The 19616-nt window shown below is 33.1% G+C and overlaps 1 protein-coding gene across 1 annotated transcript in view; it reads left to right on the plus strand.

The window, feature by feature from the left end:
• Positions 1-18961, plus strand: part of LOC145249480 (uncharacterized) — a 24102-nt gene extending 5141 nt beyond the window's left edge. Inside the window, exons 2-4 of the mRNA XM_080111072.1 lie at positions 8585-8820; positions 11293-11653; positions 18518-18961. Coding sequence (XP_079967198.1) covers positions 8656-8820; positions 11293-11653; positions 18518-18843 — 852 coding nt within the window. The 5' untranslated portion in view covers positions 8585-8655 and the 3' untranslated portion in view covers positions 18844-18961. The remainder of the gene's footprint in view (positions 1-8584; positions 8821-11292; positions 11654-18517) is intronic.
• The last annotated feature ends 655 nt before the right edge of the window (positions 18962-19616 follow it).

Here is a 19616-nt window from a genome sequence, read left to right on the forward strand (position 1 = left end):
CAGAAAATTCTGTGTAGCTTAATTGCCATATACATTTTCAAAACTTACTACCTAGTTCTTTACGTATTGAGCACTGTCGTAGGAAATACTGAAGATTGTTACATAAAATTTTATGTAAATACATAAAATGATATATATATATATTTTTTTTTTTTTTTGATTAACTAAAATCTCAATAGAAGGTGCATATATAAAAACGACAGACAACCACAAAATTCGCGCATAAGCCTGAAGAGTCCTAGAGTGGATGAAACGCGGAATATTCAGTGTAGCTTAATCGCCATATATATTTTATAACCTAATCACTAGCTCTACCTATGTATTAAGCACTTTTGAAGTAAATACTTAGTTTACGCATAAATTTATACTTTCGTATATTAATTTGATGTGAGTAAATGAAGTAGTGTTATATATATATATATATAATGGGGGCGCTCGGCTGTGCCCGGTCGTAAAATACGCTTAAACATGATATTTTAATTTGTCCAGATTTCGTACATAATATTAGAGTTGTGATTTCAAAAGTAAACAAGTGTTGGGTGCCATCAGTTAGAATCGACACCGAAAGCAAAACTGTAGACTTCAAAGCTGGTGACGTTACCACTGTACCAACGTGACACACATATGAACTAAAAATTAAAAATAAACTAAAATGATTGTACTAAATTTATAATGATTTTTTTTCAATTTTGACCCCTATTTTAACTGGCTAAAAGAACGGGCCATAAAAAATCCAATCATTTGAGGCCCCTAGTGCCGCTCTGCGACTTTTAGTTTCGGAGGAGATAGAGTTTGAAAATATGGAGACAGACAGACAGATATATTGCCTTTTATATATTAGACTAGTAATGGGACGATTCCAAATTTTTTTTTTTTTTTGATTCCGATACAATTACCGATTCTGTTTTAAGTTCCCAATTCCGATACAAGTACCGATTCCGATTCTTTTAAATTTTCTCAGTATTCTATTACAAATTTGTCGCTTGAAAATTTTTTTTTTTTTTGTAAATCACTGTAAAACCCCGTGTGTAAAAATAAGTGTGAGTATTCTAAATGGTTTTCTTGGAAAATAAGTGAATTCTTGATTATTTGCTTTGTTTGCCATCATTTACCAATAAAATAATTAAATTGGACCCAGAAATCCTGTTTCTGTGCTCCTTAGTTTTACGTTATGATTAAACGATCTTCTGATAAATAAATGCATACATTTGTGGTTGTTTCTTTATAATTGCTAGGGAAAAAAATAAAAGAATCGTTTTCGAATCGGAAATGAGACTCAAATTTTTCCGATTTCGATACTGATTCTGATCCCTCAAAAGTTTGAATTTTTCTGATTCCCGATTGCCCGGGTGTTTGGATGTGTATGTTGAGCAAAAAAAAAAAAAAAGTGGTAGTAGGAAGGCAGGCTCGAACCCGTACTGCAAAGGAAGAAAAGAACGAAAAAAAAAAACCTGACGTCTATGCTGTTACGACCACCGCTAAACCGGAAATTACATTTTTAAAAATTAAGGCTGGACAATTGAAAACAGAGGATGAATTTAAAAAATATCGGCGGGAAAAGCGACCCCCCCGCCCCTGTAGAAAAGTGCCCAGTTTAACGTGAAGATATTAATGTTTTTAGCCAATTTTTCGATATTTGTCGTATGAAAGGTCGAACTTCAAAACGATACTGATCGGGTAAAAACCCGTCGCCGCTGGGCAGACATGCATACATACATACATACATACATTTACATATTGGTAACTAAAAATTTTCGACCGAAATGGATGAAAAAGCTTGCCCTATCTTTGAATACCCTTTATGCAAAATTTCAAATGTTTAGACCAGAAATTGTCTGAGTAATTTGGTAGAGACCGCAGAGGTCAATTTTTTTTAAACTTTGACCCTTATTATGATGCCTTCACATTTATTCGTTGGGGCTCAAATCAAGTTATTAAGTTAGATCCATGTCCAAGGAACCTATATCTAAAATTGCAAGTGTTTATACCGAAAATAGTCGGAGGAGTTTGGTAGAGTTCTCAAAGGTAAAATCGTTGAACTTTGACCCCTTAACAGCAAAATTTCTGGCCGAAAACAGATCACAAAATGTTTCCAAATCTCAGTACCCTGTATATCAAATTTCGAGTCTGTAGACTAAAAATTGATAGAATTATTGCGTAGGGAAATACACACACACACACACACACACACACACACACACACACACACACACACACACACACACACACACACACACACACAGAGGCACGTTCACTTTTATAGATATATAGATATATATATATTTAAAAGCGTCTGATTGAACCCGACAAAGTTAATCTTTTTTCCGATTTTTCTGGATTTCTTTTCAATTCGCCGAGCGGTCTTTTTTTTTTTTTTTTTTATTTCAGCTTAAAATAAGGCCGCGCGGCAAATTGAAAAGATATCCAAAAAATAGGAAAAAAAGAATATCTTTGCCGTGTTAAATCAAGCGTGCTTTAATAATGACTTGCTGCCAATATATATATATATATATATATATATATATATATATATATATATATATATATATATATATATATATATATATGAAGGATTGGTATAAATAAAAGATGAAATATAATTGAATAAAGGTGTTTTTCCATAAACACACACACACACATATATATATATATATATATATATATATATATATATATATATATATTCTATTCTATTCTATATTCCTATAAATTTTTAATTTTTTTTTGTGTATTGACATTCATATTAAAAACTCTTTTTCCTATGTATTTAAAAAAGAAAATACAACTTTGTTATATATGTATCGTGGAATTGCATTCATCTGCAAAAGATCTAGCTAATTTGCATATTTTTTTAAACATTCGTTTTTATTAATTCCCTCTTAGTTTTTTTCCCCCATTTTCATATGGAATGATCATCTTTAGTTAACTATTACGTGTAATTATATTCATGCAGATATTCTACATGATTTATACTTGCGTAATATTTGCGTAAAACGTGTATAGTAAAATAGTAAGCACAAACCTATTTCTATGTATATATTTATGTATGCGTGAATATATTTGTCTAAAAATTTTAGTCTACCAAACTCCTCTGTCAGTTTTCGGTCTACATGTATGAAACTTAATATATAGAGTATTCGAACCCTTGCGGAACTTTATATTTGGGTTTTAGCCGAGGAAAATCTTTGCAAAAGTTTGAAAATTAAAGAAATCGAATTTGCTAGGTAAAGATCGAACAACAGCATTACAAATATGCATGCGTGACGTAATAGCTACTAGTTCAGGTTTTAATTTTTAGCCTGGCAGCAAATATGTCTTCATAGCTAAGGAATTAACGTCAAAGGAATAAGTAAATCGTAAGCTAAACGTTTTGGTTTCGATTCTCGGTGGTGGTATACGAATCATTTTTTTTTCATCTTTTTAAATCATTACTATATATTGGGTCCAATAATAATTACGAAATCATCATTAATCAAAATATCATATTTAAGTGTATTTTACAACCGGCCTGCTAGTGTGTATGTATATATATATATATATATATATATATATATATATATATATATATATATATATATATATATATATTAGTGATGGGATGATTCCAATATTTTTTCCGATTCCGATACAATTACTGATTCCAATTCTTTATAAATCTCTAAATATTTGACATTATATTTGTATTTTTCTCCGATTACCATAAAAACACACACATTAAATGTACAAATATTTTCCTAAACGTAAAAATATACTTGTGGGGGAAGAGCTATCGATTTTAGCTTCACTAGTGGTTTAAAATCAATAAATATTTATTAATTTTTCATTATTACCAGCAATGAAACAGTTTGCTTTAAACAAAATCAAATAAAACAGAAAATTAAAAGAATCGCTTTGGCATCGGAAAATCGCTATAGATTTTTCTGATTCCGATACCGATTCCGATACTGTCAAATGTTCCGACTGTTCCGATTTTCGATCTCAACAATTGATCTTTTATGACATTATAAATAAAGACTCCTAGACAACACTGTTGAATTTCTTTATACAAAACTCAGACAATCTAACATCGCATTGTGTGTGTATATATATCGATGTATGTGCTTACGAGTATTGGTATCTGCATGCGCGCACGCGCTTGAACGTATGCGTGGGGTGCTAGTATGCCTGAATCAATATGCGCATAGAAGCCCGTATAATCGCCTCCTTGGGGGCAAGGGCGTCGATGTATGTATGTATCTGTGTATGTGTGCATCCATGCCTACGCACGCGCACCCAATCTTAGCACCTTAAAGAAAATTTGACGCAAGCGAGAACAACGCAGGTGCCTATGCATGCAGGCGCACATATATTTGTACGCCAGGGCGGGCATGTATGTGTACCCGTGACCGTTTCTTTTAAGTATATATGTGTATACGTGCGCATATGTGTACCTGTGGCTACGACCGCTAGCTGACCCTCTCCAAACAATTAACAACAAAATAAAAACTAAAAATAAATAAACCGAATCATAGCCCCCCCCCGCCTCCAAACATAAGCGAACACCGAACAACTCAAGACATACTTACCAAAAAATCACCTCACCAACGAGACGCTAAAAACTTTAACACTAAGACTCGAATTTTAAAGTACCCCCTCCTCCCACCCCCACATATTCCTCTTCCCCTCATGTATCCTATGCCCTCAGCCGCACCAGAAATGAACTTCCCAGACCCTCCCCCACAAGTTCCTTAAACCCCAAAACTAAAACATTATCGACATACCAAACGCCTCCCCTATCTTCCCTCCTTGTTCCCTTCCTCTCTTCCTATTCTGCCCTCCTAGCAACCCCCCCCGACCTCATTCACTCTTCCACTCTTTCATCCCCAAATAGCGAACATTCCTATAAAAGTCTGAGGACGCTACAGACGGCAAAAAAAAAAACGACCGTATAGCCGAAACAATAATGTAACTTAACAGAAAGATACGGTAATAAAAAATAAAACGTATATATATATATATATATATATATATATATATATATATATATATATATATATATATATATATATATATATAAGCGAGATAAGACACAGATTGTGCTGAAAAGCAAAATACGTGCCTTTTCACAGCTGAACATTTTGCCAACCGCATTTCATTTCCTCTGATGATATGAGCCATTATTGAAAATCCATGGATTAAGGAAATTAATATAACCCCTTGTATATATTCCTTTTGTCAAACAATAAATTCTTAACTCGAATATATGTGTCTATATTTTGATTTTCAGAATTTAATTTTAACAACTAAATATATATATATATATATATATATATATATATATATATATATATATATATATATATATATATATACACACACACACACATACACACACACACACACAATGCAATGTTAGATTGTCTGAGTTTGGTATAAAAAAATTCCACAGTGTTGTCTAGGAGTCTTTATTTATAATGTCATAAAAGATCAGTTGTTGAGATGCAAATGAGATAAGATAGAATTTCAAAATACAAATGAAAGATTGTGAGAGAATTGGCGGAGACTGGACTCAAAACGTGACCAACTAAATTTTTAATTAAAGAAAAAAAAATAAAAACTAAGAAATGGGAATAGCAAGTGTTTGTTTCTCACTCCCCCACATTTCGGTAGGGAAGGATAAGCAAGTTGTGTATGGAAACCGCTTTAATTAAAAGAGATCAGGTGTTGCTCCGGCTGTCCAAATTGAAGGGCGGGATGAGATTCATAATTTACTGAAAATGTCCTTTATGAGTTTACTCGGTCTTCGATTGTACCAAGATTTCATTCATTCAAGTGCTGTCCTTCCTGGTACATCTATCTCTCTCCCTCGAGACATCCATGAATTCATTGTTACTCATCATTGTGAATGTTGCCCAGGTATTCAGACTGTCAATCTATGTTTCTCGCTGCCGTCCACATTGCTATCTTCTTTGGTTTATTCTTTGCTGTCCGTTGAGAGTAGTTCGATGACAATCAGGTGCCACCTGTCCGTCCTGGTAATCCTTACCGAGCGAGGTGTTCTGATTCTATACTAGGCAAGTTGTCCACCGAAAATGAATCTTCTGCCCAGCACAACGAAATTCAAAACAATGGACAGAATTATTCCTGGTTGCTTCTGTATTACATCAGTAACCTGTTTTCCACGACCTCGTGTTACTCGTGGGTTTTCAGCCTTGCCAAACGGTTTCCCACAGACTAGTGGAGGAAAGAAAGCACCTTACTCTTCCTTTGACAGTAGTGCTGTCCCGACAAAACACAAATTGTTAGTCTGCGTAAATTTTTGATGATAGTAGAAAAAAAAATGACTAAGTTCAGCATTCCCCCCCCCTCCACCACCACCACCACTTAGCCCCAAAAATCCCCAGGGTGAAAATGAATAAACGGTACAGTTTTAGGCCTTAACATGTAAATTTAGTTTTAGGCCTTAAAATGTAAATTTAAGTTCTGCACCATGCAAAAAAAAAAGACTTAGTTCATCATTTGCGCCTCACCCCGTTTAGCTCCCAAAGTTTCCAAGGCCTTAACAAATTTAAATTTGAGTTCAGCACCATGCAAAACTGCTAGATAGACATACACAGAAAATTTTGAACAAATATGGTAAAATAGTCCCAAGAATAGAGCGTTTTTATTAGCCCTAAAAGAGCCTCTGATGTACACCCAAGAGTTATCGCGAAGTATAGACAAACAAAATTATATAAAAATCAGTTAGTTACAACTTTTTAGAAAGCTTTATAAAAATCCAAGGCATCAGTTTTTTTTAATAAGTACAAAAGTGTCAATTTTAGCCATTTTAACCTGAAAGGCACTCCTAAGGGGGCAACTGGAGTTTTGAGGTATTTTAAAAGGGGTTTTAGGCGGCATAATATGGGCACAATCTTCCATTTGAAAATTCAAATATTTCAAATTTGCATTGAATCAAATCCATAGTTATTCAAAACAAATAAAGTAATCCTTTCTTCTTAAGGCTCTTTAAACTTAAGCCTTAACTTTTAGACATTTTGAAGAATCAAAACCATGTAATGAATTTTGATCAAACTTGGAATAAGGATTCCAGACATAAGGTTGAGTATCATTCTCTATTGATTTGAATTTTTATCTTCTTCTATTTAGAAATAATCTGAATTTTTGTAAATGAACATAAAAAGTGGTGCAAATCTCTGTTCAGGGAATTAATTTTACCCTTCCTGGGACGGGTATTTTTCTAGTCTTATTCTATCTATCTATCTATCTATCTATCTATCTATCTATCTACATGCTCCATAACGTAAATGCATTTTACTATGGAAATATATGAATGAATCTAGAAGGGATTTCCAACAAGGTTTTTTCCCCCCCGGCACCAAAGAAAACAGGATCTAGATCATTGTTGAGATGGGATACTCCTTGTTAGCTAGTTCTTTGCAGTTATAGGAGGTCCACCCTCTCAGGTTTTGAATTCTCCCTTTGAGAAGAAGTTAATTTATTGGTAATTGGTAATCGCCTGAGTCGTTCCGACCGGGAAATGACACTGAGGTTACCGAGGCATATTTTGCAGTCCAGCGTGTTCTTCCTCTAAGGTGTTAACCATTCAATTCCACTTTCCGACCCTTGTGTCACATCATCCCATTGTGTGAGCGAGATAAATAGTGAAATTGTCAGTGTTCAGGAAATGATGCAAGTTATATTGAAATATTCTTTTCTTAATATACACTTTTTCACACCAAATAAGGCATATTTCACTTGGAACGTAAGAGGCTATTATTTGGGATCGTTTCCAACAGGAGACTGGGGAGAGAGAGCAGTTGAGTAATGAGATGTCTGTTCACATTACATTTAAACTTCTACATGTTAGTACAATCAGGGAAGCAGGAAACAGGGAGAGAATTCTTAAGTCTAACAGTTTGAAGGAAGAAACTATTAGAATATGTCTTTCCGGCATCTAGGAATTTCAACAGGTAAAGAAGTGGAATTTTGCTGCGTTTAATTATTATCAGATGAATATACTTTGATTTGACCAATCCATTTTGCATAACCGTGAGGGTGTTCACTAATGGGCCAAGAGATCAGTGTTCAATCCTGAGTGGAGTCATCAAAAACTAAAAACTAGTATCTATTGCCTTGGCATTATGAATTAGGACCAAGGGTAAATGAAGCAATTTGGGTATAGAAGTGGCGCCCTCCCCTACAGCTTAGTGTTTGTGGCTTCTTGACAGACTATGGTACCCACTGTAAGGGTGCCTGCGCAGTAAATTTGTGTGGCAAGAGTTGAGCAATCTCCAACCACGCCTCTCCTGAGTCAACATTGTTGTATACTAGTGGCAAGTTGAGGTACAGGACGAGTGGAAACAATGCCGAGATAAGCGGAGAGCATATACAGCGCCTAGAATTCCCAAATGGTCACCCATCTGGTGCTAGCCAGGTTCACCGTTGCTTAACTTCGGTGATCTGGCAAGAACCGGTGTGTCAACGTGATTATGCCGTATAGCATAGTGTAGTCGTCATCAAAAGGGAGGGCCAACTACAATTACAGTTTTGCTTATATCTTTGATTTTCAGATTTAAAAAATCGCAATTTTTTTCCCTTTCAGATTTCAATAAAAACTTCTATCGTGCGATCAACTGCTTTCTCTTGGCACTCTGTTAAAGAAGTTCCCGTAAGATGCATTATCTGTTAGTCATCATATTGTTGTCACTGGCAACGATTGACCCCAGTGAAGGTCATGGCCGACTGAGAGTGCCACCAGCCAGGACTACGATGTGGAGAGAAGGGTTTCCAACTGTTAAAAACTACAATGATGGCGAACTCAACTGCGGTGGCTATGCTGTAAGAAATCTTGTATTTATTTAAATCAATTATTATCAATCTGTATGTGAGGAAAATGGTTAATGAAAAACTAATAGTGTTAAATAAATAAGGTTGTTTGGTTGTTTTGTTTTACGGCATATCAATCCTTTTTTTTAGGTTATTTAATGTCGAATCCAGTAATTTTGGAAAACAATTTATATGCTTCAAGTTGTTTATATCTTCAAATATTCAAAGTCAAAGTGTGTATGCTTATGACTGTGTGTGCATGAGTTGAGAAATGTATTATCTAGCTGGCAAAATTTAGATGTTAACTCTGTTGTGGACTTTGGTTCAACTTTTTTTATTGAAAGAAAAAATCTGGCTTTTTATTCACTCGATGTGGATCCAAACGGCAAATTTGACAAATTCAGAGGATTGCAAAATGATTTTATTTGAATAAATCTGTGATTTAGAAAGCCAATACAACACAAAAGGTTTGTTTTAAATAACCATTTATTTAAAAACGCTGTATAAACAGGTAAAACTGTTTTTAGAACACGTTAAAGATGCAAAAATATTTTATGGAAAGAAGGAAGAAAAATATGATCCGATTTCTTTCTTTCTTCTCTTTTTTCTTTCTTTTATAAAGTTGAAACTTTTCTTATTAATTTCGGAACCATATCAGGTCCATCTTCAGAGAGTGAAATGTTTATTCAAAGTTTTTAAATTCCTAATGATGCTTCCAAGAGCTTTAATACCAATTTCTAAACATTTATTTGTTTATAATCCAACTTTTCAGTGATATGACACCTTCTTCAGGGATTTCTTTTCCTTTTTTTTCTTCATCCTTCTATGTGTTAAGTAGTCAAACAGAAACGTGAAGTCTGTGTGTGTGTGTGTGCGTGTGCGTGTGCGTGTGCGTGCGCGCGTGTGTTTTACAAAGGAGTCGCCATTTATCAAGGCTCGGATATTAAAGATAAACCGTAATAACCAGATATGTTCTGACACTACATTAACCAGATTACTTAGATAAATATTTTTTCAGTTTTAACAAAAGGGCTACAATAATATCGCGGGGGTTTCCATTCACACTGAATGTCTACAGAATGCCCAGCAGCAATATATTACATATGAAAGATTTTTTTTACAAAGGAGTCACCACTTATCAAGGCTCAGAGGCCACTCGCGGATAAGGGTTAATGAGGGTACAGTAGTCAATGGGACAATACTGTAGTAACCGTTAGTAACGGAATTTGGTAAATTGGATTACTTAAGGGGACGCCTCATCAAGAACTTGTTTACATTAGACTTGAAGACGACATATTGTAGTCAGCTGGAAAGCAGGCAAATAGAAGAGAGTTCCACAGGTGTGCAGTTCTAAGAAAGAAGCTTTGTTCGTTGAATCTATGTTTAGGTTTAGATACAGATAAAGAGTGGGGGAAATTATTGATAGCGGTTTCAGATAGATGAGTGTTTGTCATGAAAGTTTGGCAAGTGGGTACCATAGATTGGAGCTCAGACGAGCACTTGCTATGAAAATAATGATAGAAACGACAGTGTTGCTTCAATAGTGATATATAAAATCTTCAGGTCTTGAGATCACATAGCAACGTGGTTAGGTTAAAAAAGATGTTTATTTTTTCTCCTCTTTGGAAGCATTGTTTAAATTTGAAGGAATCTGTAATTTAGAGGGCTAGTACAATACAGGATTAAAAAAAAAACATTAATTTGTATATGATCCCAATTTTCGCTGGTAAGCCACCTTCTTCGGTGATGTATGGAAATTTTGTGCAGAAATGGCTTTAAGCAGTTTCTGCTACAACTTCACTTTCTGTTGCTTCAGTTGGGTCACTTTTCTGACATTTTTTTTTTTACTCTTTTTTACCCCAAACAAAGCATTTTATCACCTGGAATGTAAAGGCCCAATTTCGCAATCCTAATGATTTCCTGCATGAAGATCATGTCCAAAAAGGGATTGTGAGGAGTTGAGCAGCAAGATGTTTTTTTCACACTACATTTAAACTTCTGCATGTTAGTACAGCCAGGAAAGCAGGAAATAGGGAGGGAATTCCAAAGTCTAGCCGTTCGAGGTTAAACACTATTAGAATAGAAGGATTTCCGGCATCTAAGGATTGCAACAGTGAAGGGGTGTGATTTTGCTGCAAATCTCGGGTTAGTTGGGAGTATGTACATTGAGAGGACACATGAGTTTATTAGAGCACATTCCATTAAAGTACTTGTAAAACAAGCACAGGAATACAACTGCGGTGATGGGACAGAGGTTGAAGCTTGCCTGATAATGCAGAACATATTAGATTTGAGAGTTTAAGAGTGAAAGACAAGTGGTGGATGCATCAGTCCAGATGTGGCAATAATACTCCATGCATATGCGAACTATGGGTTTGTAAATATATAGGATACTCTCTGTTGGGAGTAATTTTCCAGCAATGATCATGATTGTGACTTTCAACATGAGTAAATTATTGTAATCAAGTCTTTGTTATTTTGCAGTTCCACTGGGCTAAAATGCGTGGTAAATGTGGGGTGTGTGGTGACCCATGGGAAGGGCCCCATAAGGACGAAGTGGCCAGTGGTAAGTATGCCATGGGCATCATCACTAGAAACTACACGGTTGGCCAAGTGATCGCCATAACGGTGGAGATAACGGCCAACCATGGTGGGTTCCACTCCTTTTATTTGTGCCCAGAAAAGGTCCTCACGGAAGACTGTTTCCAAAAATATTTGCTCGCTGATGAAAATGGACTCACCACATTTCCAATCAATAAGAAAGATCACATTATTAAACTGAAACTCCAGCTGCCACCAAATCTCACATGCAAGCAGTGTGTACTCAGATGGAAATGGGTCTGTGGTAAGCATTATTATTATTATTCATTTATTGTTATTATTATTATTTATTGTTATTATTATTATTATTATTATTTTTATTATTATTATTATTTATTATTATTATTATTATTATTATTATTATTATTTATTGTTATTATTATTATTATTATTATTATTATTTATTATTATTATTATTATTATTATTATTATTATTCATTTATTATTATTAATATTATTATTATTATTATTATTCATTTATTGTTATTAATATTTTTATTATTTATTATTATTATTATTATTATTATTTATTATTATTTATTGTTATTATTATTATTATTTATTATTATTAATATTTTTATTATTTATTGTTATTATTATTAATATTTTTATTATTTATTGTTATTATTATTTATTTTTATTGTTGCTACTACTACTACTACTACTGCTACTACTACTACTACTACTACTACTACTACTACTACTACTACTACTACTACCAAGAATTCCTCATAAGTTTTGGTTTTGTTTTCGATTATAGCTGATGGCACTCCGATAATCTATTTTTTTTTTACAAATAATTTTATCTATATATTAATACAATAGCGTATATGTTATTTATTTATTTTCTGTGTCACGCTTACATCCGAGTCGTATAATTGTTATGGACTTCCATTTCTTGTAATAAATAATTTTACCAAGAATTCTTCATAAGTTTTGCTTTCGGTTTCGATTATGTCTGAAAGAACTCAAGTTATATATATATATATACACACACACACACACACACACACACACATATATATATATATTTCGTTTCGGTTTCAATTACAGCTGATGCATACAATTTTACCAAGAATTCTTTATAAGTTTTGGTTTCGGTTTCGATTATAGCTGATGCATCCAAGTAATATGGAGATATTTTTTTTCATTTTTGAAATCGCAACTTTATAACATATAAAAATCGATAGAACATTAAATCTATAATGATATATATGATATCTGCAAGAATTAAAATATTATATTTAAGCTTACTTTACGACCGGGTTTTGCCGGGTATCCCTGCTAGCTAAGATAAATATTATGGTAATCGTGAAGAAAGAGAGAGCCTGTTTCCTCCGTTCGACTATAGGTGGCGTTACTGTCTGTCCACCCAGTTACGGAAGTACAAAATGTATATAATGCCACCCTTGAAATAAAAATAAATGTTTTTGTTATATTTTAATTTTAAACATGTTTCTTTTTTTTTTTTTTGTGCAAACATATTTAAGTTTTATTTTTTTGCAAACATATTTAAGTTTTATTTTTCCAAACATTTACGTTTTGATGCTTGTTTATTTTTAAACATTTACGTTTTTTTTTTGCAAGCATAAACTAAATGTTTTTGCTATATTTTTCTTTTAAACATATTTATGGGTACAACCGTTTTTCCGCGAGTATTTTTTACGCTATTATGATAATAATAAAAAAAATCAACGTTTTTTCTTTTATCTTTTTTATGGATCCCCCCCCTTTTTTCTTAATTTTTCTGCACTTATTTTACCTTTTCTGCAAGTATATATATATTTGAAAAAGGATATTGTAAAACCTGAATCTTACTTGAAACTACTATTAAAAAATAGCGCGGTACCAATAAGTGCATAAGCAAACTTTTCAAAAAGAAAAATATTTCAAAAATATTTAGTTTATGCTTGCAAAAAAAAAAAAATTAAATGTTTTAAAATAAACAAGCAACAACACGTAAATGTTTGGAAAAATAAAACTTAAATATGCTTGCAAAAACAAACAAAAAAAAAAACGTAAATATGTTTGAAAAAACAAAAAACAAAACTTAAATATGTTTGCACCCCCCCCCCAAAAAAAAAACCATGTTTAAAATTAAAATATAACAAAAACATTTATTTTTATTTCAAGGGTGGCATTATATACATTTTGTGCTTCCGTAACTGGGTGGACAGACAGTAACGCCACCTATAGTCAAACGGAGGAAACAGGCTCTCTCTTTCTTCACGATTATGCAGTTTTAACAGAAGGGCAACAATAATATCAGAGCGTCTCCATTTACGCTGAACATCTACAGAATGCCAACATCATTATATTACATATGAGAATGAGTACCTCGTGAAATTTCCACAGGTCCCGCTAGCGAATTTATAAAGTTGTAGATGTTCATAAATGTTATGCGTTCTCTTTTTAAAAGCGTATTTAATCATGATTTAATTGATGCATATTTTTATATCAGTTTTGTCAAGTTAAAAACTCAGTTATAAGAAGGAGGAGGAGGAAGAGGAGGAGGAGGAGGAGGAGGAGGTGTTGTTGTTGTTGTTGTTGTTGTCGTCATCATCATCATCATCATCATCATCATTTTTTTTTTTAATTATTATTACCAAGAATTCCTCATAAGTTTTGGTTTTGTTTTCGATTATAGCTGATGGCACCCCGACGATAATCTGTTTTTTTTTTTTTTTTACAAATAATTTTATCTATATATTATACAATAGCGTATATGTTATTTATTTATTTTCTGTATCATTTTGCTTAAGTTGCGAGAGGTCCGGGTTCAAATCCCGGACGAGCCCGACTGTTTTTTTTAAATTCCAAAATAACATTTTTGAAGTGGATTCTGTAATTATGAATTTATAAAATTGTAGAGGCTCATGAATTTTATCAACTCTCCTTTTAAAAGCGTATTTAATCATGATTTAATTGATGCATATTATTATATCGGTTTTTCAAGTTGTAAATTCTGACTTAACGAAGTAGCCAGTTTGTTTAGGGCCCCTACACTGTAGGAGTATGATGTTTGTTTAGGGGATGAGAGGTACCGGGTTCAAATCTCAGACGGGTCCGACAGTCTTTTAAATACCAAATTTACGTTTTTGAAGTGTATTGAGTAATTATGAATTCATTAAATTTAGGATTTGTTGTGGGCGTATTTGGGCGATGTTGACAACATTGAAACGCTGTTATTTTTATTTGTTTTTTCTTGTTTTTTTTTTGTTTTTGTTTTTTTTGCTACCTTAGCGGTTTTTAAAGAGCTATAAGCTCGTTTTGTTATTCATATCTATCTATCTATCTATCTATCTATCTATCTATCTATCTATAAAAGTGAACGTGTCTGTGTGTGTGTACATTTCCCTACGCAATAACTCTGTCAATTTTAAGTCTACAGACTCAAAATTTTGATATACAGGGTACTGAAATATGGGAAAATCTTTGTAATCCGTTTTCGGCCAGAAATTGGGCTGTTAAGGGGTCAAAGTTCAACGATTTGACCTTTGAAAACTCTACCAAACTCCTCCGACAATTTTGGGTATAAACAATTGAAATTGTAGATATAGATTCCTTGGACATGGATCTAACTTAATAACTTGATTTGAGCCCAAAACAATAAATGTTAAGGGGTCATAAGAGGGGTCAAAGTTAAAAAAAAAATTGACCTCTGCGATCTCTAACAAATTACTCAGACAATTTCTGGTCTAAACATTTGAAATTTTACATAAAGGGTATTCAAAGATAGGGCAAGCTTTTTAATCGGTTTGGGTCGAAAATTTGAGCTACAAATATATAAATCTACGTATGTATGTTTGCATGTCTGCCTAAAACTGCCTTCCTACTACCACTTTTTTTTTCTTTTTTGCTCAACACACACCTCCAAACACGCAGGCAACGCCGGGCACCTTTGCTAGTATATGTATATATATATATATATATATATATATATATATATATATATATATATATATATATATATGTATCAAATTTTTAGTCATTCATTAATTTTAAAATTTATGCTTGAGTGTTTTATTCTGAAGTATATATATATATATATATATATATATATATATATATATATATATATTCCGTTTTATTGGACCATGTTTACGATCAAACTGCCTCGTCAGACCTTGCAGAAATGGTTGTTAATATTTGGAATAAGTGTTTCAGAAGAAGTACGAGAAAAAAAGAGGGAGTAGGAGCTAATAAGTGAGAGGGGGGCGGATTTCGACAATATTTCAGTTTTGAAGGTTAAAATACATTAGACTGTATTGTTTGTGGTGGGGATAGCAGATTCAGGTAGGCGTGAGTGGAGATATATGGATATAGGGAGGGGGATGTGGAGAGAGGATGGTAAAGAAAAAAGTGAGGGGGGAGGAGTTTCAATTTTTAGGTTTAAAGTTTTGACTGCCGTGTTTGAATATATGGTTAAGTGGCAGTTTTAGTCGTTTAGAACTGTTTTAAAGCTTCATCGCTCACTCATTTCTCGACCAAATTTCAAACAATCATTACAGTTTATAGATCACTTTCCCAGCTATGTTGTGAAAAAATGTTTTTCAGTTTTCGTTCAGTAAAACAAAAGTTATGATGAATTTACTGATGTTCAAAATTGTAAAAAACATAAGGAGGCCAACGACGTTTTTTTTTATGACTGGTTTCCATAGCAACCATGTCGCTTCAGCGACTACTCTTGCTACCAATTCACCGCTCTCGCGAAAAGAGAAGCAACAAGTGAAACACAGAGAATGAAAGAATGAGAGATAATTGGGGTGATTTTGTTAAAAGCAGACGAGTGTCGTACATTGTTATTACATATGTGTATGTTATGTTTATGGGGGCAAAAAATAAGACTGAAATTAAACAAAGATCAAGCGAAATTGCTGGAAGCTTGGAAAAATCATGGATTACAATAGAAAAGTGCGAGCATGAAAAGTAATATGGTTAAGCTTAAACATGGAAAAGTAAAGGACTAGTTGTTAAAACTGGAAAAGAAAAGGACTATGTATTTATTTTTATTATTATTACGCGCATAAAATCTATACGCAGACAGATGTCTGTTTCTAGCTTTAAGCCGTCATTAGCATGGGTTAGGATTGAACTTATGACATTCGCATTCGTAGTCTAGTGTTCTTTTTTATGGAATGTATTTATTTATTTTTGGTATTATATTATTTATGCACGAAATAATATTTAACAAATAAAAAAATACGTTCCATAATATATATATATATATATATATATATATATATATATATATATATATATATATATATATATATACTAGCAAAAGTACCCGTCGTTGACTGGGTTCAAAAACAGCCTACAGAAAATGGACTCTGATTTATGAAAGTATGATAGGTTATGAAAAGGAAGGCTTGTAAAGAGATAGCTTCGAATTTGGGGGTATTAAAACCATAGCAAAATATGATGAAAGTAAAAATAAAATCGATAAACCCCATAATTTATTATACCGTACCTGTTCACACTGAAACAGTGAAACACTTATCACCATATTCTGTGGATCTATATTAAAAAACCTTGTTAAACTTTGTAACATATTTCCATTATATGAATGTCAGGTGCGAACGAACACCCCATAATTTTATTATACCATATTTCTTCAAACTGGAACATAATTATCAAAGTACACTTACGCAAATAGATATGAAAAGTCTTTATTAAAGTTTGTGCCTATTTCCATGGAGTACAGGCGCGAACGCAGACCCCACAATTTTATTATACCATCCCTATTTAAGTTGAAACATACTTATCAAAGTATTCTTATGTACATCCATATCAAAAACATTTGTAAACGTTTTTTTTTTTTAAAGTTTTTCATGTTTTATTTCCATACTTTGTGGACCAGGCCCCACAATTTTAATGAACCACCGTTCTGCCAGATCAAGCATACCCATTCCTGTGTCTCGATACATCTTCTATCATTATATGTAATCAGTTTTTTAAAATAGTCAACCATATAGGAGCCTATTCGTGACCACACACAAACACACATTCAGCTTTATATTATATTATATATATATATATATATATATATATATATGAGAGAGAGAGAGAGAGAGAGAGAGAGAGAGAGAGAGAGAGAGAGAGAGAGAGAGAGAGTAAGTTATAAAATATATATGGCGATTTAAGCTACACAGAATATTCCGCGTTTCATCCCCGCTAAGATCAGGCTTAAGCGAGGATTTTTCGGTTGTCTCGCATTTTTATATACGCACATTGAGTTTTTGTTAGCCAATCAGCTTTCTAGTTTCTACCGCACCCTTCTGGCTAGTGCTTTCTCTCCTCAGTCTTTCCTTCCCCCTTGACCCTTCTCACTTATTTGGTATGGTGCCAGTTTATGGACACACACACACACACACACACACACACACACACACACACACACACACACACACACACACACACACACACACACACACACACACAAAGGTGGGGTGCATGGGTCCAGAGTGGTTCTTCTTCTTCTTCTTCTTCTTCTTCTTATTATTATTATTATTATTATTATTATTATTATTATTATTATTATTATTATTATTATTATTATTATTATTATTAGCTAAATACCCATCCAATTTAGCTTATAAATAAAATAAAAAAAATAGATATTTTTAAAAATCATCCAATCAATTTGCATATTTAGAAATGGTAATATTATTTCAAATTTCGACAATTTGTTTTATTCGAACTACGATTTTCTTTTTAGTTTTTATTTTCGAATTTGGGAATCTTTCTGTTGAACTCGGGAATCTATACAGATTTCCGAACTGAACCTTTTTTTTTTTTAAATCCACGAGGATCGATTGTTCTAATTCAACCATCAGTCAGTTAGAAATGTTAGAGTTATCCTGGATTATTTTCGCTGTTTTTTTTTGTTTTTTTTTTTAGAATTCCACCTTCCACTCTATAAAACTGTCACTTGGAACTGATTTTTAATCAACGACTTTAACCATTATGTATCGGGACTATGACTAATGGAATAAGAACAATCAACTCCTATGAAGTAAATCGTGTTCAAGTTAAAATTTTATATAGATTCTTCTTCTTCTTCTTCTTCTTCTTCTCAGTAATAAAATATTTCTTTTCTTTTCAGGAAATCGTTGGGGTTGCGAAACCGACGGCAAATGCTGCGTTGGTTGTGGCGTGGAGCAAGAGCACTTTTACGGCTGCTCCGACATTGCGATCCTGCCGAACGGAAACGTCCCACTTCCTACGACCACAACAAAGAAACCGACCCAAATGCCAGCAACTACCCCGTCTCCGAGTGATAGTAACAACCCATGGATCATATGCCCCTTGACGATGGTCTGTAAAGCCACAGGACCCTACGTACCCGGTGCAGTCAGTACAATGTGCATATCAAAATGCAAGCACCCAATTTGTCCTATCAGCTTGTGTTACTGTTCTTGTCCGAAATGAAAACAAACAGCCACCCTTTTTTTATCCGTCCAACTGCTTTTTTTAATTGTTATTTTGACAAAATATTTTATACAAATATGCAAACTATATTTTATATTTTTTAAAATGTTTAATCATTTATTTCTTGTTTTGTTTTTATTTGTTGTATTGTTTTTTTTGTTTGATTGATTTTTTTGTTTGTTTTTTTGTTTCGTTTTTTTTTTTGTTTTTTTGTTATCTTAGCTTTTTATTTGGTACCGTTCTCATTTATGTTCTTGAATCAGAACAAGACACAAGTGTTTGAATGTTCGTTTCAAATTTTTTGTAGTGGGTGTGTGTGAGCTTACCTTCTTAGGTGGGTGTTACTGGAAAGAACGCAGTCATATTTAAAGGAGTTTCGCTACTTATTCAGATTGGCATTTATGGCGGCAATTAAAAGTTAAAAAAAAAAAATACATAAAAGTCTGTATGATAGTCACGGAACGAAGATAAAATATTCCAAAAATCACGTAATTTGATCAAGTAGTTTTTCTTGAATTCAAGAAAACCAACTTTTATCTCGTGTCGATCAAAGGAAAAAGTAGCGACTTATAGCAGGATCAAAGGCAGACAACCGACTTTCATTTCATTTTATTTAATAATGTCAGAAAAACAACCGAAACGCAAGATTTAAAATCAAACAATAATTTATTAACACAAGGTGTATAAAAAATGAAAGAAAATAAATTTTGCAAATAATGAAAACATTGTTTTAGAAATGTCATCTTCTATTGTATAAAAAGCAAAGTGTGTGT

Source organism: Euprymna scolopes, chromosome 28, assembly GCF_053919585.1.
Source record: "Euprymna scolopes isolate OS-2025 chromosome 28, ASM5391958v1, whole genome shotgun sequence".
In the NCBI taxonomy this organism is placed as follows: Eukaryota; Metazoa; Mollusca; class Cephalopoda; order Sepiida; family Sepiolidae; genus Euprymna; species Euprymna scolopes.